The sequence below is a fragment of the Neocloeon triangulifer genome, unplaced genomic scaffold (genome assembly GCF_031216515.1).
Source record: "Neocloeon triangulifer isolate White Clay Creek 2 clone unplaced genomic scaffold, ASM3121651v1 ptg000015l, whole genome shotgun sequence".
Taxonomy (NCBI): domain Eukaryota; kingdom Metazoa; phylum Arthropoda; class Insecta; order Ephemeroptera; family Baetidae; genus Neocloeon; species Neocloeon triangulifer.
In genome coordinates this window covers 6,873,069-6,898,300 of record NW_026775557.1, presented here as the reverse complement: position 1 = coordinate 6,898,300, position 25,232 = coordinate 6,873,069, and the positions used below count along the sequence as shown (strand labels likewise).

Here is a 25,232-nt window from a genome sequence, read left to right as displayed (position 1 = left end):
TTATATTACTAAAAATATCGACATTGCGCTCTTGATAAAATACACAGAGATAGAAGTAGTCCTTGTTAAATTTTATAACACAATAATTACTCGAGAGGGCGTGCGAAATGCAGCATTTCTACCTGCTCACATATGAGATAATGTTATCAGTGAGCGCCTCAAACAAATAAAAATGAGATAAGGTCGAATGCATTCCTATTACAATCCGTGGCAAATCTTTCAAAGTGCTGAAAAGAGAGCAAGTGTGCAGCTGTGCCCAGAAATCAGTTAAATATTTTGTAAGTTTTGAAACAGAGAAAATTTTAATTTTATTATAATAAATTTAATTTCCTAATTGATAGGCTTGATCATGGAGAAAAACGGGGTTATGTTGCCTGAGGGAGAGCAGGAAATTTTTAAGAAGATCGCAACTTTGGTGCTCGAGCACAATGAAATGGAGGATCAGTTGAAATTCAAACAGGAAATGATTTACACACTAGAAACGGAGCTTTCGGGAATGCAAAGACTGAGAGCTCTCGATTACATGTCTGACGATGAGTACTTGTGCAAAAATTGCAGGGAGATCAAAGACCCGGTAAAACGGCAAATGTGGGCGCTCAATAAGATTTTCAGCAAGGTCCTCTACAACAAGCCCAAGGAAATGGTTTATCTTTCAAAAATATTCCACTACCTTGAAAATGTGGTGATGAAGGGCGAGCTGACGCCGGTGCTGAAGGAGAACAAAGAGGAAAAGTGCCAGTATTGCGAGCAAATTTTACGGGCCGAGCCTTTCAACCGACTCTTCGAGTTATGCATCGCGGCCGAGTTGAAGGACTGGGACGAAGGCGAGGCTTTCAAAAGATGCGTGGCCTACGCTGTCGAGGTCATAGAAGGAATGGAGCCAAAAGCACAATCTAAGAGAGACGAAGCGGACTCAATAGGCGTCGAGCCTCTTTTTACAAAAAGAAGCGTCAGTCTCGTGGGCAGCGAACAAGGAAGCATCAATGATTTAGAAAGGGAGAACGTGGAGAGCAAACTTGAGGTGAAAAAATTGCAGGAGGAGGTGATCGAGCTGAAAAGTCAGTTGGAGAGGAGCAGCTCGGAAAGGGGCAAAAAGCAGCCCGGCTCGACCATGACCTACGGTCAGCAGGGTGCAACCTTTGGGCAACAAAAGGACACAAAGTACGTCTACACCATTGGTGAACACATCAAACTGACCGTGTATGCAGCGGCGCCTCACGAAGATCCAAACATAATAATCAAGAAATGGGAATACGAACTGAGAAAATGCGGCATTCCAAAATGTGACTGGGTTATTTTTGTGACCAAGAATTTGAAGGACACTGCCTTGCAGTGGTGGGAGTTGCAAGGGTACTGCGAAGACATCACTTGGGATGAATTCGTGACACGCTTCCAACGGGCTTTTGGCAGGAAGGAGCTGAGAAGATGGCTTTCCTACGCTGGCAACTTGTGCTTCAGCCAGGCCAACGAGGCTATCGGCCCCTACGTAATGCGCAGATATCAAATTGTTCTTCGCGCCGTCAACCAAAACCAGTCTTTGGCCCTCAAGTTGCTTGAAAAACACGTCAACATGAGACTTGGAAGGTACCTCAACTTCCACACTTATGAGGACTTCTTTTTCGCTCTGGTTGCCGATCAAGTGATGGAATTTGATTCTGTGAAGCTTATGTTTTCGCAAGTTCTGACCGAAATTAGAAATGATGGTAGGTACTGGCATGAATATTTATAAACCATGACTTGTGAATACGACAGTTTTAATTTAAAATGTATAAGTTAGCATAAGCTATGATAGGCACGTTATAAAATGCTGGTGCACCACCAATGGCAGTAACTATAATAGCAATAATATGCATTCATCACAGAATCAAACATGCTTCAGTTTCGAGTTTAGATTTTGACGGACTTACATTATCGCATGGTAAGAGCGTAAATCAGGGCAAAAACTTGCTCAGCTCACAGTTGGAGACAGTCCATTGTTGAAGTGTATTCCGAGCTGTGAAAATAAAATTTATTAAAGTTACAAACATGATTTATTTTAATGAAAGGAAACCTTCAAAATACGCAGTATCAGTACCACTGGTAGGCTCAGGGACGAAAGGTGCTCGCAGGCTCAGTAGTGAATCCCACTTAACGCTGGCAAACAAATGCATAGCCTTGACGCCATCAATATCTGGTCTTTGTTCAGGGTCTAGAGTTAAAAGTTGGTCGATGGTGAATTGCATGTCTTCAGAAATGGCTTCATCTCCTTCAGGCCACTCAAGATCTGAATTCAGAAAACAATTAAACTACTAGCAACTTTTTAAAAATTCTTTTACTTTTCTGAAGAATGTTATTGAAGACGGCTTCAGGAGTTTCGTCATTGAATGGTGGTATTCCGGTTACAAACTCATAGAGGCAAACTCCTAGCGCCCACCAATCAACAGCTGGGCCGTGCTTCTGGCGACAAAGGAGCTCCGGGGCCAAGTAGTCCGGAGTGCCCAAGATGCGGTTGTCACTTATCCAGCTTTGACTCGCTCGTGCCCGTCGAACAGATTTTGGAGTTCTGTATGGTGTGGTGACTGGTTTCAATGGAGTAGCAGAACCGGAATTCTATAGAATAATCAAATTAGCACATCAGATTAAAAAATCAACATTTATATTTACGCCTGCAGACTTCCTCTCAGGAGGACTGGCAAGGATCGGAGATGGCTCAGGTAATTCAAATCTGGTCAACTTTTTGAAATTAAAATTGACTGGACTCTTCGGGTACTTGTCAGTAGCGTTCCTCCTCCAACTAGAATCAAGACGGCGCCTCTGAGTTGTTTTGGGAGTGCAGCAATGCTCTTGAGTTGGGGTGCTTGCTATAAAAATATGAAAATTATAGAAAAACGCTTAGGGAACAAATCAATCATTACTGTTCTCTGGGCTCATTGCTGATCTCAGTATTTTGTTTTGGATATGAGCAATTTCGAGAGTGCTGATTTCTTGGGTCACTCCAGTGTGTTGGTTGAGTTTCCTCTTCAAGTTGCCTGCTGGAATTTTCATCATGAACCCGCATAAATTTTAAGATTTTAGCTTTTTACCTTTAGCAGAATCATCTGAAAGTTCCAGGGAGCTGGGCGTTAATGCTTGCAAAGTGACATGAGAGGCATGAGAATTGTCACTCAGAGTTGTGTCACTGTGACCACCATTGCTGCTTTCACAAGAGTGATACGAGCTTGAGGATGCGCTGTTTTCGCTCGAATCCTGAATTAAAATTGAATTAAACCTGCTATTTATTTCATATTTGCAAAGATTTACTTGTTTTGGTGGCGAATTTGAGCAAATTAAATCTCTCTCCGGAGACAGGAAATGAGTAACTCCTGACAAAGGCGACTTGTCTGCTTCGGGAGATGCAACTTCTTTGCCATTCTTTGAAGTAGGAGTGGTAACTTTGTCCAAGCTCTGTGAAGAGCCACTATTAACTGTATACAAATTTCCATTAGCAAAAGTAAAACAAAATTCATTATTTCTTACCACATTGTTTTAAAGCCTCCTCCAAAGTGCAAGGTCTATTTGCTTCGTCTGCATTTTCTTTGTCACTAGAGGGAGAGCCAACCTCAGAATTGGGCCCCGAACCCTGGAATAAATAATGCAGAATTATTAAAAAGAATTGTGGCGGCTTTTGTGTCAACTTACAAATGAAAGGTGAGTTGTAAGTGACTGCAACTGCCCTGGAGTTCTGCCGAATTCAGTCGCTGGGGTTTTCAACAAATCGGATATTTGAAGTTCTGGAAGGTCAAATAAAACTTTGTTATAATAATTATTAATTATATTAGGAAAATTACAGAATACCTTTGTGGTCCAGACTAATTTGACTGAGACCAAAGTCTGTCAACTTGATATGACCTTGATCAGTCAACAGAATATTGTCTGGTTTCAAGTCCCGGTGAATTATTCCATGACTGTGGAGGTATTGCAGAGCCAGAGCAATCTCAGCACAATAAAAGGTGGCCATGGCCTCGTCAAAGTAGCCGTAGACGCTTAGCAGCGACTTCAGGTCACCGCCGACCATGTATTCCATCACAAGGTAAATTGAGCTCTTCGTCTGCAGAGAGTAGAAAAGACGGACACACATTGGGCTTTGAGACAGAGCCAGCGCGTTTCTCTCCGTAATTACTGGGATATTAATTTAGAATACATAATTAGTTCATTCACAAATAAATTGATCAAAAAGCGCATACCTTGGCTGACCATGTTTTTGTGAATCATCTCTGATTTTTTCATAACTTTGATGGCAAAGTATTTATCTGGGTTTGTTTTCTTGAAGCCAAGAAAAACTTTTCTGCAAGAGGAAGCATGAAAATTATTTATTATAGGAGGATATTTAAGAGATAATTAAAAAAAGTGGATAGAGAGAATAATTATTTTGGTCAAAAGACCAGCAATTTTAATATTCATCTATACTTGTTGTTGCCATATGTACTATGATTGTATTATTTCATAATCTAAATAAATACGATAAACAAAAAAACTATGTAATGTTAAATTTATTGTAATTAATAAGGCAAAAATTAAAAAAAAAGCAGCTTACCCAAAGGCTCCTCTACTGATTGGCTTCAAGACGATAAAGTCATCGATGTCTGGAAGCTGCAAATATATTCAATAGAAATAAAATAATGTAGTCAATTTAGCGATTTAGCAAAAAGCACCTTTGTACAGTCTTGCTCATGGAGCAGTTCTTTGTGGACTTTAATTCCTTTCGGAGTCGTGCAATGCGGATCCTCATCGTTGTCCATCTGGTCCATCATTGGCAGATGATGAGCAACAAAAAGTGATTGTCAAAAAAGTCAGCTTAACTCATTAATCCAGATAATTTGCAAAAAATGTCAATTAAAAATTTCGAACGCATGGAGCTCGATCCAACCGATTTGTTTACAACTTCCCCTTCCCCTGATTCCCCTTCACTTGCCGGTTCTCTCCCTCCTTCATTTGGCAGCGGCGCCAGCCTGCACGTCTGATCTTGCATTGACTCGAATTATTCTTCATTATAATACATTGCATGCTGTCATTTTAATGATACCTGGCGCGACATGTGCATTCTTTTCGCAATTCGTGCAGATCTCGATTCGGCGCTCTTGTCGAGATTTTACTCGCATTTTCCAGGTTTGTAAAATTCCAAGCTGGGTTCTCGTCGATCAGCACCAGGTCGTCAGCACCGATGGCCAATTTCCCATGTAAACATAAACATGACCCGTGAGTGATGATTTTAAATTTTTTGGCACACTTTTCTCAATTCGCGCTCTTTTCTTTCCTTTTTCCCTCAGCTGTCGTCATGAGAAAAGGCGGGATAATGTAATATTTTATTTATCATAAAAAACTCCTGATTATGACTGAAAAATGATGGATTCTGGAGTTATTCCATCGCACTTGTTGTGGGTAAGACAAAGAATTAATATTTCTTTATTGGATTTTCTAATAATTTTTTCTTTTTCACATTTAGACAAGTGATGGCCATGGTAAAAAACTGATCATGCAATTTTGCGGCCATGCGTGGTCTCAAGTGTACGAACGCGATTATTTTGCCTTCCTGTGCAAGCACGAGAAAACTCGTAAAGAAAATTACATGATGTCACCACAGGTTTGCGAATACGTTGATTTTTATTCATAATTCGAAAATAATTTCATTGTGAAGAGGTCTTACCGGGAAGAACTGGTACTCTGGATGAAGGAGGTGTGCAGAATTTACGATTTAAGTTTACTGACTTTGCATCTGGCTGCCTACATCCTGGACTCCTTCATGGACTATCATGACATACCACCCTTTAGATTGCGTTTCATGGCGTCTGTTTCACTTGCTTTGGCGGGTTGGAATTTTTTTTAACAGGAAAGAATTTTTCGTTTAATTATTTTGACAATTTTTAGCAAAGTTTGAAGAAGATGGTGCAAAGATTCCAAGCTACGCCAAGATTTACTCAGTGAACAACCCTTCCAACCCTCCACTTCCTCCCAATTGTGTTATTTTTGATGTTGAATGGAAGGTAAAATTCATTTTAAGATTTGAAAACAAATAAATAATTTTCATGTTAATTCTTAAGGTTTTCAAATTCATGGACTGCAATTTGCACATTCCGACAGTAGTTCATTTTGCGTACTACTTTGTAGTTGTCGGACTACTTGAGACTGATTTTGCACAGAGGGCTGATTTGACTGAGAGAGAACTTCGAATGGCCTTGCGAGACGAGCTTCAGCAATCCTTGGATGACATGCTTCAAGGTATATCATGCAAAAAGTGCCAGAATTTGGCTAAAAATATTTTGCCAACTGCAGATTTGTGGTCATTAAAACTGCCACCATCGTGGATGGTCTCGGCCAGCTTAATTTATGCCCGCCGTCACTTGAATATTTTGCCCGATTGGCCCTACAAATTTCAAGAACTGACTCAACTCAATCTGGAAACCTTACGTCCTGCGCTGAATTTGTTACACAAATATTATAGGTAAATATTCAAATTTATTTTGTGTTTTCATTATTAATGAATTTTAATATATTTCGCAGCTCCAGAAGGGTCAGAGGCCTTAGAAATATTTCTCCTAGTGATTCCGGCTACTTATCAGGGTGATCGTTCTAGTCGTACGAAAAAGAAAAACTATTAATAAGGGAAAATTCCCTATAGAGAGAGTATCTTAAATCTGATTAGTGTTATTAATTATTGAACAACTGAGATTCAGTTTTGAGTTCCTCACACAAGAAAAAGCAATAAAATTGCAGAGAATTAATTTTTTTAATTGTGCAATAGGTGTGCAAATATGGCAAATATTGTTCTTTAATTATTTTATACTTTGCGCATTGCTGTAGTAATAAGATACACATTTGACTAGTTTTGTGATACAGCATAACATTTCTTATTTGAAGGCTGCTGAGTTTTTAGGCAAAATGCTTTTGAAAGTTATGAAAATATTTCCGACGATTGAAATTTTGTGAAAGACGTGTCATGTTATACAACAACAGATCTTCTGTTGCTTTTCCTTCCGGGACTGTACTCTTCCAAGTCCTCTGGCAAACTGTTCATTGCACTGTAATCCACTGGAAACACAACTTCCTCACACGGTCGCGCTGCTTCACCGAAAGGCCCGAACACAAACTGGCCAGGTCCGTTGGGGTTGCGTCCGAGGAGGAAGTTCGCAAACACCAATTTGTAAGTGCCAACATTCAACTTGTGGTCCCCATTCTAAAATTATCATGAAATATATTTTAATATCTTTAAAATTGATAAAATATTCTTACAGCAGTCATTGCTCTGTACGCAGGTCCAAGAGCCTCGTCAACTTTCCTCGAGTCGAAACCCAAAAATGAAGTGTAAAAGAAGCGCAGCTCCTCCTTTGACACCACTCCACTTGCTATTGGGACAATGAGGAAATCATGAAATGGAAAGGTAAAACGAAAAAAAAATACCACTCCTATTTATGGCCGCGAAAAGAACTTTTGGGAAGTACTGGAGCCACAGGGGCATGTCTTGAATTCCTTTAGCACCTCTCAAAATGTTGCTCCATTCACTCAGCCAGTCGTCCAATCCCAAAAACAGTCCATAACTCATAGAACCTGCTTAAAATATTTCAAAAAATAATTATATAAAAATGGTTTCAAAATTTTTTACTTCTTAATTCTGTCATAGGGCTTTCGTTGTCGAGGTCCGGAGTATGCAGCGAGAGCATAAACGCCTCCAGCAAGCCGATGACCACCTCTCTTAGCGTGCACGCCTGCGGCCCATGCTCCTTCCAGCCGGCAAACTGGATCAGCCGCTAGGTGAGTACAAATCATCAATTTTTACTATTCTTTCAACTGTTTAAATAAAAAACCTCGGCTAATGAATGAAAATCGTCTGCGGAAACCAAACTGTCGCTGTCCGTGTCCAAGAGGGTGTTGAAGAGTTGCGCCAATTTGACCCTTTGCTCTGGAGAAAGTGGGACCAGGGGAGGTGGTGGGCTGCCAGGGTATGTTCTGCAACGCCACCATTCTGATTCTTGGTAGCTGGAAGTCATTGGGTCGCCAAGATTGGCCACCAGCTCCACATTTTTCCACTCGGCTGAATTTAAATTATAAATTTAAACGAATTGTGTAAACGGTTGATCGATCGTGCGTTAATTAGTGTTGTGTAGATTTAAAAATTGACTTTACCTCGATGGGTGTTTTGAGAATTGTTTATTCATTTTGTTTTGTAGAAAAAATAAATTAAAAACGAAATAAAAAATTATCCTGCTCCACAATATTTTAAATTGTATTTTATATTTAATATTGTAACAGCTGAAAGTGTTTTTTTCGGTTTTTTTCTTTCTTTAAAATGTGTCAATTTGATGATTTTTAAAAAAATAAAAATAATCTTGAATTGTACATTGATTTTTGCGGATTTTTATTGCAATAATAATGAATAGTGGGTACATGGATCCTGCAGCGGAATAAATATATATTATATTTTTTTTAAAATTGAGCTACATAAAAAAACCATCGAGGAAAAGACGATTTTTAAAATCCATCAATAAAAATGAATGCTAGCAATTTACCTAGAGAATGGCTCCACGCTGAACTACTTCTGCACTCATCCTCAGGGGTGTCGTAGGTGGGGCTGTCTTCGGGAAGGGTGCGCCACCTTTTGATCAGGTCTTTGGTGCGCTCTCGCGTCTTGTCGCACGCCTGTTTCCACGTGTTGATGAATTTGCGCTGGACGTGGGGGTTGTGGGGGTGGCCAAAACTGCTGCCGCTCTCCGCCGTGCTGTGCATAAAAATATTAATACAATTTTTCTGACGAATTTATCCACCGCCATGTAAATGAGCCGAGTCTATTTCTGCTGCTTTGTGCTTTAATATGTCTTTCGCGTGACAGCGGCGCTTTTGGGGGGTGCATGTTAATCACCTATGAGACTCTCTCCGGTGGTTGTCAAACGCCGCCGCCCTCGACAGCGTCGGCACCCTCACGTTGCTCTGCGAGGAGACGCTGGAAGTTCTGGATTCGCCTCTCTCTGATCCGCTCGTCTTCCTCTCCGGTGACGAAATGCTCGTCACTCGCCTGTCTTGCAGTTGATTTGGAACTCCGACGGAGACCTGGACAAAGAAGGTCATAAACGTTAATGAGCAACTGACTGAGCTGATAACAAGATTACTGCAAGTCAAGGGCAGACAGAAAATTATCGATAAAGTCCAGCAACTAAATCAACTATAATTTTTTTTTCAATTCTTCAAAGTAAATTCGAATTAAAAATAATAAAAATACAATGAGGATGAACATGATTATTTAAATCTACATTGATTAATCAAAATTGATTCCCGCGTTATTTTTCACCTTTCTGTCGCTGGAGAACGACGCTGGCGAGGACAAGTAACCGCTAGTGCTCGCGCTGGCTGCGGACACGCTACTGATCTTCCTGTCCCCGAGTCCTCCTCCCGTGAGCAAGGTGCAGCTCTTCCTATTCAACGCCGCATTCTGCTCACGAAACACCTCGGACGTCATGTTTGTCGCGCGCGCGTTTATTATTATTTCACGTGCGCGCCGCTGTGATACTCTATCCGCCTCTTAATCGTGGGTACTTCTCTCACGGCAGCATTGTTATTCAAACACACAGTCCCTCCGCTCTTCAACCCTGCAAGTTCCAGTGCAAAATTATTGATGATTTTCGACGGGGATGGACATCGCGTTAAAGTTTAATCAGCCTCGTTAGCTCTCGGCCTATACTTTTGTGCCGCGGATCGGCGCGGGTCTCGCCGGCATAACGGAACTACGAGCTGGGCAAAGTTTGGCCTGAAGGGATTCGCTTGTTTTGCCATTGAAAAACAAGGAGCCTAGTTCGAATGTCCATTTTTAGCAAACTCGTCGCTCTGATTCCGGCTTTGCAGAGATTATACTTTCCAATTTACTTATTGTTTTATTGCAGTGAGCAAAATATAATTAAATTAATTTTGGTACATTGTAAAACAATGTTATGTGCTATTTTTCAATTTAATTTTAATTATACAATTTTAAAATAGTAATTATTATAAATTTTATTTAATTTTAACTTTCAAAGAAACCTCAATTCAACTTTTTTCATTATCACATTAGATTTAATATTTATTAATTATTGTGTTTTTAAATCATTATTTTTAATAGTAGGTAAATAAACTATATTCATTAATAATACCCACTTAAATTATCCTAAATTAATTATTATTATTATTTTAATTTTTTATTAATCATAGGTTTGAAAAATCTATAAATTTGTAGCCTTTATAATAAATAGTTGTTATATATAACCAAAATAAACTTGCATTAAAATTTTTAATATATTTGATACGTTTGATGTTTGATACTTAATTTTCACTAAAAAAGTTATTGCTGCTGCTGCTCAAAGCAAAACTTCAGTCTTTTCTATATCTATATAGCTCGTTCTTAAACTTGTAAAGCCAAAGGAAACTTTTGCTGGCAGCCCTTATAACGAACCCCTCTCACATCACATCAGGCAAAACGAATGTGAGGCTAAATTTATGGCTGTGTGATCGCAAAGAGGCTTTTCATTACTCTCCGCGGGTTCTTTTTTCCTTTTCTGATTGACAAATTTTGAATGGCGTGCTGACGAAATGAAAAGCATAGCCGCTGGCGGGCGAGTAAGCGAGAGCGCATCACTTGACCTCTCGCAAGAGGCACAGACAGCCTGGCTCTCGTCCCCTCATCATCTCTTTTGAGCCGGCAGTGTATGTACCATATCATGTACATATGTGCTCCGCCACCGCAATTATTATTATCATTTTAGGCAGAAGCTCCTCCCTTCCATCAGCCGCGGCAGGTGCAAAACTGCGTGAGTGCTTGTTGCTGATACAATTTGAATAAAGCAACCGGTCGTTCAAACACCGGGGAATGTTTGCTTCATTTATGAATGCGCTTGCAATATGCACAACTAGGTCACTTAAAAAGAACTTTGCAAAGGCAAAAGGGCTAGGGGTATGTAAAGATTAAATTTTAATCCAAGGCCTTTTTGCAAAAGAATCAAGCAGGCAAAGAGCACGTCATGTTGCAGAAAAGTTGGTTTTGGAAAAATGTAAAAAAAAAATACATATTTTTTTATAAGCTAATTTAGATTGTTAATTTCAATTTAATTCATTTATCCATGTTTTCTGGGGATTATTAAAGCTCGTAAAATTGTAAGGATAATGCTAGTAAAACGTCAATTATAAAAGTTTGCATTCTTAACATGAAAAAACTGCTCAGTCCTGGTTCGTAAAATTTAGATTTATGAACGCATTAAAATATTGGCTGAATGTTTGAAAAATGTTAATCGCGAGCTGAATTGCCTTATTCCGGCTTACATTTCTTTCTTGCGGCCATGCAAAGAGCCAGTGAAAAGTATTCTGCATAATGAGCCCCTTTGTCGTGCGCCCTAAATAATGCACAACACCCGGCGAGCTTGATGAAAACCTTCAAAACTTGATGATGAGTCTTGTGCCAACAAAACGGCCTTAGCGGCACACTGTGGCAAGTGTGGCGAAAAAAGCAAAGTGGGCTTGTTGCTGGCGCACATTCTGCCTGCACAGAGACCCTCTCGTGTCACTCTCTCTCGCAACCCTCGCCAGGGATGAAAGGGCCTAAAGGGAGCTCGGCCAAGTCGTACATTTTGCAATTTCAACTCGCTACGGTGCGCAAATAGCTCTAGCATTAAACAGGCAGCTTTGAAAGTCGTAATCAGCTGTGGTTTATCATCCTTTTTCCACGAAAACACACAACAAATGCGCGCATTTGCCTTTTCACGGCTAGACTCCGCGGCACAAGAGAATTAGCTGCTTTTTTGAGCTCAAAGGATGAAAATCAGCTCCGAAAAATCTCTTTGGAGTTAAACACCATGGGAAAGTCAAGCGTTGTTAGATAAAGGGTTATATTGTTGGCGGCCAGAAGCCATGAAGTTATGAAAGCAGAATTGCTAATGCTGTTAATTAGAACACATCCCTAAACCCCAAGTCTCTGGTGGACACCGCGTGGATTCATATAATATCCTAGCAGGGTATTATACTGAGTTATAAGGGTAATAATAAAGCAGGCCGTCATTTCATCAGAGGGACATTGTGCTGGGCTTCATGATTATGTGATGCTGAGCGATATGACCTTTAGCCGTGATTATTTATTTAATCCGGCCAAGCATCCGTAAGGGCAAACGTGATCTGGTGAGAGTGATTTTTTGCCTTTGAGAAATGCGTGGGCAAAGTGAATGAGAAAAGGTAAGGGATATCAGAGGCCATATCAAAGGGACGTGAGCCGATTGAAAACTCGGAGATTATTCCGTGCAATTGAAGGGGTGCCTCATCCAATTTCCGTCCACGCGGCGCAATCAGAGCAAATTCAATTCGCTCGCTTTTATCTCAAATTGGAAAACCCCAAGAATTTGGGAATCATTAAATGATATTTTAAATTTGCTAAATATTTTGTAATTTGCCTCATCATATTTTTTAAATCTTTTTGCTTTTGATATTTAAAGCACAAATCTTTGGTTTCCACAAAAAAATTAAATTTAAGAGACAGTTCCGCGGGCGGTTTGCGAGAATGAGCCGCTTATTGCGTGAAAGCAGGCCACGATGAAAGCCCTCGTCTACTGTTCTAACTTCCCTTTTCGACGTTCCAAGTGGCCCTTATTGCGCCGATATTGATGACTGCACGCATATAAGATATAACTGTGGTGTGAAAGAGACCCACTCAAAATCAAATAAAGCCGCTCTTTAGTGACAGATTGATCTTTTACGTAACATTCACCATTTTGATCCAAACGAATTTCTCTTATTATTTTACTCCTACTAAATAAATGCAATTCTATCATATATTTTTTTTAAATGAAGAGAACAAAACTTTGGGTGGAAGAAAGTGAAAAAATGCAAACTTGGAACATCTCGGAAGAATTGGATTTGACTTGACGCGTTTTCTCTGCGCGTGCCAAACTTTTTTGTGGCTTTTGTGTGAAGAGAGGAAAATTGATTGGCGATGATGGATTGATTAGGGCGACGCGCTTGCCGTTCTTCAGAGAAACGCTGTGCAGCGTTTATCTTGTTACCCGTCGCTCCTACACACACAGGTAAAGAGTGATATACGCGCCGGCACAATCAATTTGTCGCCTAATTGCTCCCGAATAGGTTGTTGCCTCTCTTTGTGGCACTTGTGGCGCTATTTCTGTTTTACCAGAAAAACAATCAGATTTCGCATAACTAATTGATTTAGTTCTGAGCAGAAAACAACCTCTTGTGCATTTATTCCCTCGGGTAATAAATTTGTTATGTGACGTCAGATCACCATGGAAACATAAGAGTCGCGATGCAACGAATCCAATTATATTACATGATCGCTACTCATTTATGTACAATCGAAGCTTCAATTGAACGACGTTTGATTCAACATGTACGCGGTGTGCGAATCGAACGCAAAAATCTAATTAAATGCGCGCCTATAATCATCAAAAGTGCGACCATGTGCGGGGATCGATGCTCGCGTTGTGGCCGAAAAGCTGTTAAAACACGCAGCGCTCTTGAAACAATCGAGCCCTGGCTAATTTTCTCTTTTAATTTGCCCCGCGGTCATTTATTTGCTCTCAAAGGGAATAATTTCGCGCTCCGTCTGCGGAAATTATACAACATCTGTGCCCGTTTAAAAGCATCACGTGATGCAGCGCAGGTGGATTTTATTTTTCAGCCGCAGCAGCTGCATTCATTTATTTTTATTTTTTCACAACTTGATTATGTGGAAAATTGCGCTTTTTACAGAATCATGCGGATTTAGAGGGGAAATAATGAAAAGCGCTGAAAGGAAAACAAACAAAATTATATATCTTGCCTGCGGAAAATGCTGTTATATGCGCAAAGCAATTTAAAACTGTCGCACCTACGCAATTTTTTAGTGCTGTGGGGATTCGTGAGAATGAACTTGACATTTACCGTCTCGTAGGAAACGCACACTTTTGACTCAAAACTTTGTTTGCTCTTACGTTGAGATTGAAAGTTTTATTAGGAAATGTTGTGCGAAGCGGTAAATAATTTTACAGCTCCCTCGCATAAGGGACACAAAAACTCACAAAGAGTATAGGCTCGAGATATAAGTTTCTCCTTTTCATATCAAAGTGAGGCGAAATCAATAAAGTTTTTTGTTGTACGGCTTGCAAAAGAAAAGTCGATGCCTAGAGCAAAAGTGTTTGCTTATTCTTTAACAAAAACCACATTTTGATTATCTGTTTTTAATAGCCATAATGCAAAACAGAAAGCGTGTATTTCATGCTGGGAAACGATCATATTTTTATAAAATTGTGAGGTCAAAAAAACTTTCCAACCCCAATTACTGAAGTTTTATAAAATTCACTTTCCTCTTCCTTGCTCCTCACCCTCATTTTCTTTCATATAACGGATATTGGAAAAGAGCACGCATTGCGCCGTAGGTGCATTTTGAACAAAGCAAAAGATTTTTTGAAGATCAAAGAACTTGCTACACAAAAACCCGAGCGTTTTCTTTGCCTTTCCGAGTATTCCGTATCAGTCGTGCGTTATGCATCTCAGCAGAGAGTTTTCTGAAGGGGAAATCTTTTGTTTTCACTTACAGATTTTCCTTGAATTTTTTATTTATTTATACAAACACGACTTTTCATTGGCAAAAAGGCGCTGAAAAGACTTTTAAAGTTTTTTGTATTTCGCTTGTCGCGACGAGAATCTGTGCTCGCGTGCTTTTGAGGGTCGAAGTTCGCGCAGGTTTTGATCCGGAAAGCGGGTGCAATAATAGGCAGAGCATAAAATTAAAGATCATTTGGAATATAAGCAAAAGACCTCGCGTGTTTCGGGTCAAAAAGTGACCCAGCTCTTTTAAACAATCGATCAAACACGAAAAACAGCGCGCGCCGTGCATGTGGGCGGAAACTTTTATAAATATAAAAATGAATGTAAAACATTTCTTGTGCGGCACACACGCGGCCGCCGGCAGGGGTGGTTAATTAATAAAATTGTCATCATCGTCCGAGAGTAAAATTGAATTCGCGAAAGTACGCATAAAGTTTTTGGCGTAAAAGCAGGCTTGAATCAATTTCCGGCAATTATACAAAATGAAAAGGGGTTCATAATATGTTCATTATGTACAAAGTGAGACTAAAAACAAGCAAAGGTGAAACATTCATTATATGCCAGAGCTCACGTAAAGCAGCAAATGGAAATGTGCTGTTTTGCACACAGGTAGCCTGACTGCTATTTGCTCTCGACCCTCGCCTCGGTGGACGCCTATTCATGCACGGTCGCTGCTGTTTCGAATTTTCTGCGCAGAGCAAACGGCATATCAATTTTTATATTTGTGTTTATTTTAGTCCTCGGATCGCTGGTTTTTGCTCTCATTCCATCACAGGCGCTATATTGCAGCCCGCTTGAGTAACGAGGCCTCACTTTTTATCGCCCAATATTGCATGAAGTTAATGAAAGAAAAAAAGGCATTAATAGTCTGGTTATAGGGATACGGCCTAATCTCGTCCCACATTGGTAGATTTAGAAGCAAAAAGAAAAAAAAATAATAAATTCCAAAGTCTACGCAAATAGGAATTAACGCTAGTCCGCAGCCGCCTACTTTTTGCTCTCTAATAATGCATTCGACGAAACCACTAAACCACAGTCGTATCACGACAGAAACTTCTCGGAAAAAGTTATTCCTAATAAGCTGATAGCCGCGGCCTCACAGAATTTTCCCTTTTTTAATGATGATCCCAATGAGGAGTGTAAAAAATAAAATCAAAAATTAATTTGAAATAAGATTGTAAAAATTTCAATTTTAAATTCAGAACATTTTTTTTTTTAATTTCAAAGAGGTATTACTTCTTCAACATAATTATTCTATTTCAAAATATTTGAATTTATTGTAAATTATACCTTTTTGAATGATTTCCTCCTTAGTTCGGCGAAGAGCGGGTGGAAAGGTGGAAACGCCCTCGTGGCCGGCCGCACTTGGAGTGAAAGGTGGTGGCGCGCCGAGCCACCCCCGACTGTCCTTCACCCCCGAGCGCGCGCTTGCGTTTCTCATGCAGAGAGTAGGACGGCGCGGGGTGGCATCGTACTTGACGGTACTAAAAAACTTGTTGTTACTCAGAAACACGCATAATAAAATAAGTAAATTACTTGCGGGCCGTGCCAGTCGTTTGAACAGCAAGTCGGCCGAGTGGCCAGACGTTGATTTGCGATTCGCGTGGAGTTGTTGCAGATAAACCGAGATAAACCTTTAAAATTTAAAAAGCAAAAAGTGTTTTAACTAACGCACTTGTTAATTAACCAAAAAATATGTTATTGGTGACAAATATTCCAGTAAATTTTAAAAAAGGCACTGCAATTCAAAACAATTACATAAATGTGATTAAAATCAAATTGAAGAATTTCGGCTGAGAAAGAGTAGTTTCGATAATCTAATGAAAAATGAAAACAAAATACCCAGTTTAATTATGAAACAATAATACTAGAAAAAAAAAATTGTAAATCAATCACCACCAGCATTGACAATAAAAGAATCAGAAAGATTGGAAAGATAAAAATGCTCATAGAGAAGTTTTGCTCTTGCTTTTAATTCTGAAAAAGTACGAAAAAGTGAATCAGTTTGGCTACATTAATAATTATTATTTATCTTTTTCCTATTTTAGTATTATTTATATTTATTTATTTTGCCGTTAGTGTAATTTATTTATAAAATTTTTGCTAATTGCCATTAGTACACAGATTACAACTGAATTAAAATTTAATAAAAATGGACGTATTTTGTTAAAAATGTAATAAATTACGTATAAATCATTTGTCATATATATGTTGATTCTTTGATTTGATAATTTTGAAATGAAATCTAATAATTAAATTAGATAATAAATTATATTTTAATCAAAATAAATTTATTCAAGTTTAGATGTACGGATTTAAATATGTTGGAATTAAATAGGCTACAGAAAAGTACATTTTTTTTTCATCAAAACTTTTCACAATAAATATAAACTTATAACTTTTGGCCGTCATTTCAAACAATATTTAAAAATTAACAAAATTTTCTAAAACAGCAAATAATCTTATTATAAATATACTCGGGGCAAACTTTACGACTTTTTTCATTTATATAGTAAGATTTTTGGTTGTTTTAAAATATTCACCAGACTATTGAAAGTGCCAAAATTAAGAAGTTTATAATTATTGTGAAAAGTTTTGATGAATAAAAAATTCATGTCGTAGTTTTCAGTAATCGATTTAATTCCCAAATATTTATCGATATATCAAAGAGGTCGAACTTAATTAAAATTATTTTAATTAAAAGTATAATTGATCTAATTTCATTATTAGATTTAATTTCAAAATTATCAAATCATGAACCAACAAATGTAATTTATTTTTAAATGTAATTAATTTTAATTCAGTTGTTATCTGTAAAACTTCCTACAAAATTGTGGAACGAAGAAACGGTTTCAAGCAAATGAAATAAAAATTGATAGCTCTCATTTTTCCAAAACATTTGACTATGACTGATTATGCAGTCCGCGTACCTCTGGTGGAGCGCACGTTGCCTACCCGCCAGTGGGTCGTCTGGGCGGCCTGCGTCGTTTCGGGCACAGGTGGCAGCACCGGTGGGAAAAGCACCGAGCCAATGGAAAACTGCCGTCATATGGCAAAGGAGGAAAGAAAAAGAACGAGAGCAGCATTGAAGCGGGCAGGCAGAAGAGCTGCTGCCGAGCGTGTCAGCGAGTGAGCGAGCGAGGAGAGTGTGTCATGTCGACGGCGGGTGTCGTCCCCTGATTTTCCGCGCCGACCGACGACCGACCCACCCTGCCAAGATGGTCATCTCGTGCTCGGTGCCGACGTGCCGAAACCGCTTCGTCAAGGGCGGCTTCATCCAGTTCCACAGGTCGGTGCCGAAATCTCAATAATTTCGGCTGCAACATGATCTTTTTTCAGTAGTACCGTTTCGCGCACGGACTTCCGCTTCCACGGCGGCTTACGGTGTTTTCCTCTCACTCGGTAGCGTCGCTATTTTCGGGCCGATGCACCGTTTTTCCTTCCCGGCCTGCGCCCTTTCGCCAGGCTTTATTTTTAGCCTCGGCCCCGCACATGACCAAATTTAATATCCCCTCGCATTTTCTCCCACAATTTCCTCCCCTGCTTCTGTACCTTCGCCATGATCCAGGTTTTGTGTTTTTTTTTTTTTTTTTTACTCGCCTTTTGTATTTTACTTATAATTAATTTTTTTCCTCTTGGTAAAAAAGACCTTTCAGGGGATGAGTCAGAGGAGTAATCGGCGCGGACTTTCCGGCAGCGCCCCGACTTGGGGAATTTTCGTGTCGTGTGCACAAAATTTTCCGATAAGGAAACCAAACTCATCCGACTAGAGAAATTGCGAGACGCAAATCGCGTCGAGGGGATTTTGCGTTTTGTTGCGCGTCAAGATCAGCTGTTTTTAGTCAAAGCAATGCGTCTCGTCGTGCGAGTTCAAGGATAACTTCTTTAGCTTTTGTTTTTCTCACTGATGGGTCTGCCAATAAATATAGATGAAAGTATAATTTAATAATTTTATCTCATTAAAACTACATTAAATAATAAAATTTTACAAATTCAGATTTTTAAAAAATTTTGCCGATTTTTAAGCTTTTCTGCGTTATTCGTGGTAATTTTTCATATTAACTGAAATGATTCATTGATTTAAAGAAATTCGATCATATTTTTCTCTCCTAGGAATGAGAACAATCCATAATAGTTTAATTAATTTTCCATTGATGTAAACTGTGAATATGATTTTAAATTAATATTTTTTTCTTATTACATAATTTATAAATTTGTTTGAAGAAGTTGACACTCGAGGAGATGATCATATAAATGAAGAAAATCGGGCTTGTCCTCATTGCAAAATTGTTTTTACTCAAAATCAATTTTTGCAACGAGAATAAAAACAATTTTTGCAACCAGGAAAAGCCCGATTTTCTTCACTTCCATAATCTATAAAAATACACATAAATGGAAATCCCTAAATTTTAACTTCATAATATTTCTAGTGCAATTTTCCTCTTACTAGGTTTTGCTGAAGTTTAAAATAATTATGAGTAAATACAGATATTTAAATTTATTTTAAATTCTTTATAAGTCAAAAAAGAGAATTCCTTATAAATAAATGTGATCCATTACGCAACATACATTTTAAATTAATCCCAAGTTTAGGAGAGAAATTTAAATTTTTCTCGTATTCCAATTGAAATACATTTTCTGGAACTATTTTCTTATTAATTTTATTGTTCTACTTATAAAACTTTTGTTCTTAAAAAAAATAATTGTAAATATATAATTATGGTCTTTATTGAAAACTCAACTGAGTAAAACTTTCAACTTACATCTTAAAAGGTTAAAATTAAGATTTACAATTTATTTTATCATTTTAATATGTCAGGGTTTAACCAAAGTATTTTTCCACTTAATTTTGGATTACTCATTAATGCTAAGCACTCGGTTTTTGCAGATAATAATGTTTGCATTGCAATTTTTAATAAATTTTCCAAAAATTACTTTAAATTGCGGCAAAACCTAGTAACGGGCATTGCATTACAAATATTAATTCATGAAAATAATTTTTTTTATTGATATTTCAAAAATATTAACAAAATTGAATTTTTATAGCCTTTTCATTACACTTAAATTAATCTCTTAATTTTACTGCCCAGGAAAGTCTTAGGTAGTTGCAATGAAAATCGCAACTCCGCCGGTTCGAGCCTCACTTGGCATCGTCGGCGTGGCCTAAGAAAACAAGCCAATCTCTTAAAAAATAAATCCCCCACCTAATGGTAAGATGTTTTTCTTAAAAAGAAAACAGGCGACTTTGACTGACTCGGTCAACAGCGACTTTTTATCTCTCCGAACATTTTACACGATTTCGGTTCTGCGTCGAGCGCCCTCCCGCCTAGAAAGTCCCTTTGTCCAGCTGCAGCCGAGATAAAAATAGCGAGCGTCTCTCTCGCTCTCGCGGACAATTTTCAAGCGCGCCACTTCCTGGTGACCTCATTGGTTGCCCATTTCAATGGCTGGGCACGAATTCGGATCACGACGAGTCGAACGGCGGCAGCAGGGCGTTGACCTTTGTTCCGTCGCTGTTTATCAGCCGCGCTCTCTGTGTATCTCTTGAATTATGGAAAAGCAAAGTCGAAGAAAGAAACTCGCTTTTCACCTTTCTGGATTGTTCTGCGCCCAAAAGAAACTTCCCACACGTCGCGACTCGAGAATTTTATTGCGAACGTTTTCTTTTCTGGAGCAAAGACGTAAAATTATTATGCGCAAGTAAAGCCCGGAGAGCGTTGCTGCCAAGAATCTGCTGAGAACCGACGCTCCGACCTCCTTTCGGCCGAACGGAAGCCAGAAAATGGGAAATTGACCCTCCTCGTCCGTCCGCTTGCACAATAATTAGGCGCTGCGCCCACTTCCTTTTACACATCGCCGATTAATTTGATCTTTTTAAATTGCTTTTCATCGGTTTGCTTAAATTTATTATCTGTTTTTTTACTTGCATGATGGGAAAAATTTCATTCGTAATTATCTTGGAAAGATTATTTATAAATTTTGTTATTCAATTGATTTGGGTACTTTGAATGCGCAGCGTTCAAATTAGTCAACTACAAAATAATAAATTTTTTTAGATGATTAGAATGAATTATACTTTAAAAATTTAAATAAAATACTTTTATTTTTTCATCAGTTGAAAAGCTCTGAGCATTTGTTTAATTCCTATTTAAAGTATTTCGGCCAAAATTAATGCGGATTCTCATTACATCAATATTAAATTTATTTGTGAAGATTAATGTTTTTTCACCTTTTTCTGTACTTTTTTATATTAGTTTTTTTGCTGCGTATCCATGACTGTATATCGAATGGAGAGTAAATAAATAAATGTTAAATCTAATAAATAATAAATGAAATAAATTTTTAACGATAATAAATAATAATTTTTTTTATCGATTTAAATTGTACAAGAGAGGAAAACAATCTCAATTTTCCCCCCTCTAATTTTCAATTTTAATGCAGTAAATTCAATTTCCTCCCCTATTGTAAGTGCAAAAATATGTGCCAAACAGGCCAATTGAAAAGAAACTAAATTTGATGTGACTATTGTGAATAATGGGAGAACTTTGAATGTGGCGAATGAATGACAAGAGGGACCAACGACCTCTAGAAAATGTTTGCGATTGTGCGAAATCGAAGCAGCGCATCAAGTGGGTCACCGCTTTTCAAATCAGCCCCCCTTCCTATAGATGGAAATTCTCGCCCGTCAGTTTGAGAAAAAAAAAACGAATTGCGCAGAATTGGGAAGATGAGAATTCTGTGAGGAAACGGGCCGATTTTGGCGTGAACTCTAGCGGATAATTTCCATCCTGCCGGCGCGGCTGGCTGTGTTCGCAGTTAGGCGGCGGCGCTGCTCCTTCTTGCCCTAAATATCTGCCAGCATTTTCTTTCTCGCTTGCCATTATCGCGGCCGCCGCTTGAGAAATTCTCTCAGCAGCCGCCGGCTCGAAATAAAGAGCTTTTTCCTCCTCGCTCCTTCTCCTCGGCCATCACCGCGCTCGCTGCTTTTCACAATTTATTTTCGACATCCTGTTTCCTGCCAGCATGGAGAGCTCGCAGCCGCCGACTTCACCGACGGCGGCCTCAGATTTTCCCATTTCGGTGCGCGGCCGCGTCACTTTTCCACGAATCCGCGACGCGATTTCACACCGCGCACAATAAATAAGAGAAAGAAAGAATAAGAAAAGTCCAATGCTGCCGGTCAAGGACCTTTGTTTGCCGCGCGGATGCGCCGATCTGATTTGGCGAAACTGGACTTTTCCCGCAGCGCCTGAGAATTATAACCGATGCACCTGCCGTTGTCGCTTGCAAGTTTGCAGCCGGAAATTGAATAATTCACATCTTACCGAGATTAGAAAGCTTTCTCAAGGAAGCCCAATTTCGCAACTAAATCGCACAAAAAATTGTTTTCAAATTTTTCAAATAATCAATTTTATTCTTTTTAATTTAAAAAAAACTAAGTAGAAAAAATAAATATTGATTTTTGTAACTTGAAATATTTATTTCCTTAGAAAATCGCAGCGTTGTTTCCCTTCTTATTTTATTGAATCTAAAAATATAAACAAAAAATCTGGCTATTCGGTCGGTAAAGGAAAAAATGTATTTTTGGCGCGTGTAAAATGATACTTTTTTTAATAAGGCTGAACAGTATAGAAAAATTAACGGTTTCTAGTTAGACCTTTCTAAACTGCTCTCACTGAAATACAGTTTATTTTCGTACAGAATATAATTAAAATGGTGAATCTTCTCTTCTGTTTCCAGTTTCCCGATGAAGCGGGAGGACATGTGCCGCAAATGGGCCGACGCGATCGGCCGCCTCGACTGGTTCCCCACGAAGAACAGTTTCGTGTGCAGCGAGCACTTCTTGCCCGAGGACTACCAAACCAAGCCGGGCAAACTCAAGCACTTCCTCAAGGAGGGGGTGGTGCCCAGCATTTTCAACCCGACGGCCAGACGCGGCCGCCCCATGATGCCCATGTCTGACGCCAGCCCGATGAAAGTGCCGTTCGTCTCGCCCCAGCAAATTCAGGTCGGCGTCTGCCGAGCGTGGCAGGAATGGGCAATGCCCTCTTTTAAGCCCACCAAATTAAATGGCTGTTGGAAATAATGAATTATTAGAAAATAATTTAACTAACCCTTTAAAAAGACAAATCTATTGCCATAATTCTGGATTTTAATTATGTTTTCAAATTTTTGAGACACTGAAACGTAATTTTAAGACATCAAAAAATTTATATCTTAATTTAAAGTGAAAATTTTGGAATGCATCCAATTTTTCAAGCCTAGTAAAAACACTTCCAAACCTCCCAAAACAATATTTTAATTTTATTTTATTTTCAAAATAAAAATTGATCTGCAAAAATAAATTTTTACCTAAACACTAACATGCTTAAAATATTTCATTAAATTTTGTCTCAATTAACAATAAATAAATCAAAATTTATTGAACTATGCCTTATTCGATTTACTCTTTCACAGCAGATGAGCTATGCAAATGAAGGGCCTGACCTAAGTGAGATCATCTCTCCAAACATCACAGTGACGCGATCTCCCTCTAAACTGGAAGCCCTGCTGCCGGGCGGCGTCTCCATTGTCCCTGTGAAAAAGAAGTCCTTAAAGCGCGACTCGCGCAGTCCGATTCTGTACGAGGAGCCGCGCAAGATGGCCAAGTTGTCGCTGCCGAACGCCCTGAACGGCTCCGTGGTGATCACGACGAGCAATGGCAAACCTGTTCCTAAGCTGCGGCCGATCCTTCCACCGAGTAACGGCCACTCGTCCAATGATGAGTACGACGAGCCCTTGGACGTCAGCCAGTTTCTCTCCATCAGCATGCAGCCCGAGGACGAAAGGGTCAAGGTCAAAAGCGAGAGTATGGTTGTAACGGCAGTGCCGCAAGATCTCCAGCAAAGGATCAGCCCCTCCGTCGAAAGTCTGCAGCGCAGAAACGCGGCCCTGCACGCCGAGCTGAAAAAGAGGGACGGCATCATCAAGGACCTGCGACTGCGGCTCTCCGCGCTCAACAACAACGTCGATTCAACGGTCATCGAGTTCCTTAAACGTTACTTCGACAACACTGCCTTTCAGGTCAGCAACTATTCAAAAATTTGACTAACAAAAGCATGATTATATAATAATATTTAAAATCATAATATTGGTTTTATTGTCAATTTTATTTTATTATTTAATTGAAATTTTACTTTCAATTAACGTTTATTGGTATTAAGATTTGTCACACAAATATTAAAATAAAAAAATTATAAATGAAAATGAAAAACTACAAAAAAAAAAATAATAATAAATATACGCACATTAATTTTAAAATCAAATTTAACTTATTTTTATAATAGAAAAACACTTATTTACAACAATGAACCTCCATTTTTATTTTTATTTTTCAAATACTTATGAGTCAAATATTTGCTGCAGATCATCGACAATCACATTCGCAACAAAAAGGCCAACTCGTACGCTCTTGACTGCTACTCGGAGGTCATCATGAAGTTCGCCGCCAACCTGTACAAGAGTTCTCCGAGGGCGTACCTGCTGGTGCGCCAACACCTGGACCTGCCCCCACCCACATATCTGCACAAGTGCAACTTGGTGCCCGAGCTGAACGGCGAGCAGGCCGAGTTGTCGTCCGGCTCCAACGAGTACTACGAGGACGACATCTACCAGGAGACGGCGGTGCCCGAGCACCTGCCTGAGAAGAATGACCTGCCTCCGCAGTCCATCTCGGACAAGAACATCAAGGACTTCCGTCAGTTCAACATCATCATGGAGCATGACTAAAGAAGAAGTGACTTAGAGACAAACACAAGTGCCTGAGCTCAAGCAGTGTCTTTGCAGCCGGTATCAAGTACCAAAGCATTAATTAATTTATTTACTTCTCTCGTTAGGTACGGGTACCTCTTTCACACACACCAAAATTTTATCTTTCAAATTAGCCGTGTGCTCGAACCGAAGCACCCTATTTTTTAATTAAGAAACATTCATGCAATAATTCAAGCAGGGTTTGACAGAGAATGCAGTGAATCGATCGGTGATAATGTTTATGAAAATAATTTTGGACTGCTTATGTGAAATGCCAAAATCGTTCTTCTTGCTCTCTCGAATACTCATTTCATCGAATTCACCAACGTCAGTAATGCATAATTTTGTTTAGCAATAGACGCAATATTTTTTATTCTTGTAGGTTGCATTTCTTTGAACCACCACTATCTTAACATGCACGCAATTATTTAGTCAGGAGACTTTCTTTTATTTTACGAACAGTTGAAACTAATTTAAAAAATAAAGGAAAAATGAACAATGTGCGTAAATTTGTAATATGCCTGTACAAGAGTGGCATCTGCTTTAACCACATCCTAATATTTTGGAATTTAGCCGTATTTGAACAAATCAAATTCACATTGAGAAGCAATCTAGACTGATTAAAATAAATTTATACAACAAAAAGTGTCGAAAGCAGTTTTTACTGACATAATGTGCTTGCCCTTTTGCAATTATTAAAAAGAGCTACCATTTTGATAGAAATGAAAGTAATTTGTATTATAAATACAGGTAGAATTTTTGGATTTTGCAAGAGCCGCAAGAAAGGCTTTATATATCAAGTATTTTGAAATATACAGCGTAGAATATTGTATATTTGCAATAAAATTTGTCCTTATTAAGCAAGTATTTTAATGACCTTCAAT

At 38.9% G+C, this 25,232-nt stretch overlaps 5 protein-coding genes across 9 annotated transcripts; 3 read left to right on the top strand and 2 right to left on the bottom strand.

The window, feature by feature from the left end:
• The first annotated feature begins 156 nt into the window (after positions 1 to 156).
• LOC132202867 (uncharacterized) lies at positions 157 to 2,024 on the top strand. Its single transcript, XM_059630142.1, has 2 exons — positions 157 to 278; positions 342 to 2,024. The coding sequence occupies exon 2, from the start codon at positions 350 to 352 to the stop codon at positions 1,727 to 1,729; it is 1,380 nt and encodes a 459-aa protein (XP_059486125.1). The 5' UTR covers positions 157 to 278; positions 342 to 349; the 3' UTR covers positions 1,730 to 2,024.
• Positions 1,717 to 4,906, bottom strand: LOC132202866 (serine/threonine-protein kinase greatwall). 2 transcript variants are annotated; one of them, XM_059630140.1, is made up of 13 exons: positions 4,671 to 4,906; positions 4,553 to 4,608; positions 4,203 to 4,303; positions 3,814 to 4,137; positions 3,658 to 3,749; positions 3,496 to 3,598; positions 3,280 to 3,443; positions 3,063 to 3,225; positions 2,895 to 3,011; positions 2,644 to 2,840; positions 2,316 to 2,589; positions 2,051 to 2,263; positions 1,717 to 1,993 (listed from the first exon to the last, which is right to left on the bottom strand). In XM_059630140.1, exons 1-13 carry the CDS (start codon positions 4,767 to 4,769, stop codon positions 1,932 to 1,934), a joined length of 1,965 nt encoding a protein of 654 aa, XP_059486123.1. In that variant the 5' UTR covers positions 4,770 to 4,906; the 3' UTR covers positions 1,717 to 1,931. The 2 variants fall into 2 exon arrangements, with proteins under 2 accessions (XP_059486123.1, XP_059486124.1); XM_059630141.1 differs by having other exon boundaries at positions 2,895 to 3,008.
• A 452-nt stretch (positions 4,907 to 5,358) lies between these two features.
• On the top strand, positions 5,359 to 6,580 carry LOC132202635 (cyclin-J). The gene is made up of 7 exons (XM_059629651.1): positions 5,359 to 5,397; positions 5,462 to 5,599; positions 5,654 to 5,825; positions 5,884 to 5,999; positions 6,057 to 6,234; positions 6,289 to 6,457; positions 6,517 to 6,580. The coding sequence occupies exons 1-7, from the start codon at positions 5,359 to 5,361 to the stop codon at positions 6,578 to 6,580; spliced, it is 876 nt and encodes a 291-aa protein (XP_059485634.1).
• A 33-nt stretch (positions 6,581 to 6,613) lies between these two features.
• LOC132202863 (THAP domain-containing protein 5-like) lies at positions 6,614 to 25,215 on the top strand. 3 transcript variants are annotated; one of them, XM_059630138.1, is made up of 6 exons: positions 6,614 to 7,156; positions 7,269 to 7,393; positions 7,634 to 7,764; positions 22,300 to 22,567; positions 23,017 to 23,622; positions 23,965 to 25,215. In XM_059630138.1, the coding sequence occupies exons 4-6, from the start codon at positions 22,307 to 22,309 to the stop codon at positions 24,325 to 24,327; spliced, it is 1,230 nt and encodes a 409-aa protein (XP_059486121.1). In that variant the 5' UTR covers positions 6,614 to 7,156; positions 7,269 to 7,393; positions 7,634 to 7,764; positions 22,300 to 22,306; the 3' UTR covers positions 24,328 to 25,215. The 3 variants fall into 3 exon arrangements, with proteins under 3 accessions (XP_059486121.1, XP_059486120.1, XP_059486119.1); XM_059630137.1 differs by lacking the exons at positions 6,614 to 7,156; positions 7,269 to 7,393; positions 7,634 to 7,764 and adding an exon at positions 17,598 to 17,848 and having other exon boundaries at positions 23,020 to 23,622; XM_059630136.1 differs by lacking the exons at positions 6,614 to 7,156; positions 7,269 to 7,393; positions 7,634 to 7,764 and adding an exon at positions 17,598 to 17,848.
• On the bottom strand, positions 6,733 to 18,346 carry LOC132202862 (uncharacterized). 2 transcript variants are annotated; one of them, XM_059630134.1, is made up of 11 exons: positions 17,490 to 18,346; positions 16,096 to 16,193; positions 15,850 to 16,043; positions 9,296 to 9,593; positions 8,870 to 9,057; positions 8,520 to 8,728; positions 7,818 to 8,044; positions 7,616 to 7,760; positions 7,414 to 7,563; positions 7,246 to 7,358; positions 6,733 to 7,189 (listed from the first exon to the last, which is right to left on the bottom strand). In XM_059630134.1, exons 4-11 carry the CDS (start codon positions 9,461 to 9,463, stop codon positions 6,956 to 6,958), a joined length of 1,434 nt encoding a protein of 477 aa, XP_059486117.1. In that variant the 5' UTR covers positions 9,464 to 9,593; positions 15,850 to 16,043; positions 16,096 to 16,193; positions 17,490 to 18,346; the 3' UTR covers positions 6,733 to 6,955. The 2 variants fall into 2 exon arrangements, with proteins under 2 accessions (XP_059486117.1, XP_059486118.1); XM_059630135.1 differs by having other exon boundaries at positions 7,414 to 7,560; positions 17,490 to 18,344.
• Positions 25,216 to 25,232: the final 17 nt, after the last annotated feature.

Bases quoted from the DNA above. Each gene is read 5' to 3' on its own strand.
- LOC132202867 (XM_059630142.1), top strand. From the start codon at position 350: ATGGAGAAAAACGGGGTTATGTTGCCTGAGGGAGAGCAGGAAATTTTT.
- LOC132202866 (XM_059630140.1), bottom strand. From the start codon at position 4,769: ATGATGGACCAGATGGACAACGATGAGGATCCGCATTGCACGACTCCG. The intron at 4,138-4,202 runs GTATGCGCTTTT...TTAATATCCCAG, and splicing joins CAAAAACATGGTCAGCCAAG to TAATTACGGAGAGAAACGCG. The intron at 3,012-3,062 runs GTAAAAAGCTAA...TGAAAATTCCAG, and splicing joins TTCAGATGATTCTGCTAAAG to CAGGCAACTTGAAGAGGAAA.
- LOC132202635 (XM_059629651.1), top strand. From the start codon at position 5,359: ATGATGGATTCTGGAGTTATTCCATCGCACTTGTTGTGG. The intron at 5,398-5,461 runs GTAAGACAAAGA...TTTCACATTTAG, and splicing joins TTCCATCGCACTTGTTGTGG to ACAAGTGATGGCCATGGTAA. The intron at 6,458-6,516 runs GTAAATATTCAA...TATATTTCGCAG, and splicing joins TTGTTACACAAATATTATAG to CTCCAGAAGGGTCAGAGGCC.
- LOC132202862 (XM_059630134.1), bottom strand. From the start codon at position 9,463: ATGACGTCCGAGGTGTTTCGTGAGCAGAATGCGGCGTTGAATAGGAAG. The intron at 8,729-8,869 runs GTGATTAACATG...TTTTATGCACAG, and splicing joins CACCGGAGAGAGTCTCATAG to CACGGCGGAGAGCGGCAGCA. The intron at 8,045-8,519 runs GTAAATTGCTAG...ATTTAAATTCAG, and splicing joins AGCGTGGAGCCATTCTCTAG to CCGAGTGGAAAAATGTGGAG.
- LOC132202863 (XM_059630136.1), top strand. From the start codon at position 17,778: ATGGTCATCTCGTGCTCGGTGCCGACGTGCCGAAACCGCTTCGTCAAG. The intron at 17,849-22,299 runs GTCGGTGCCGAA...TTCTGTTTCCAG, and splicing joins GGCTTCATCCAGTTCCACAG to TTTCCCGATGAAGCGGGAGG. The intron at 22,568-23,016 runs GTCGGCGTCTGC...ACTCTTTCACAG, and splicing joins TCTCGCCCCAGCAAATTCAG to CAGATGAGCTATGCAAATGA.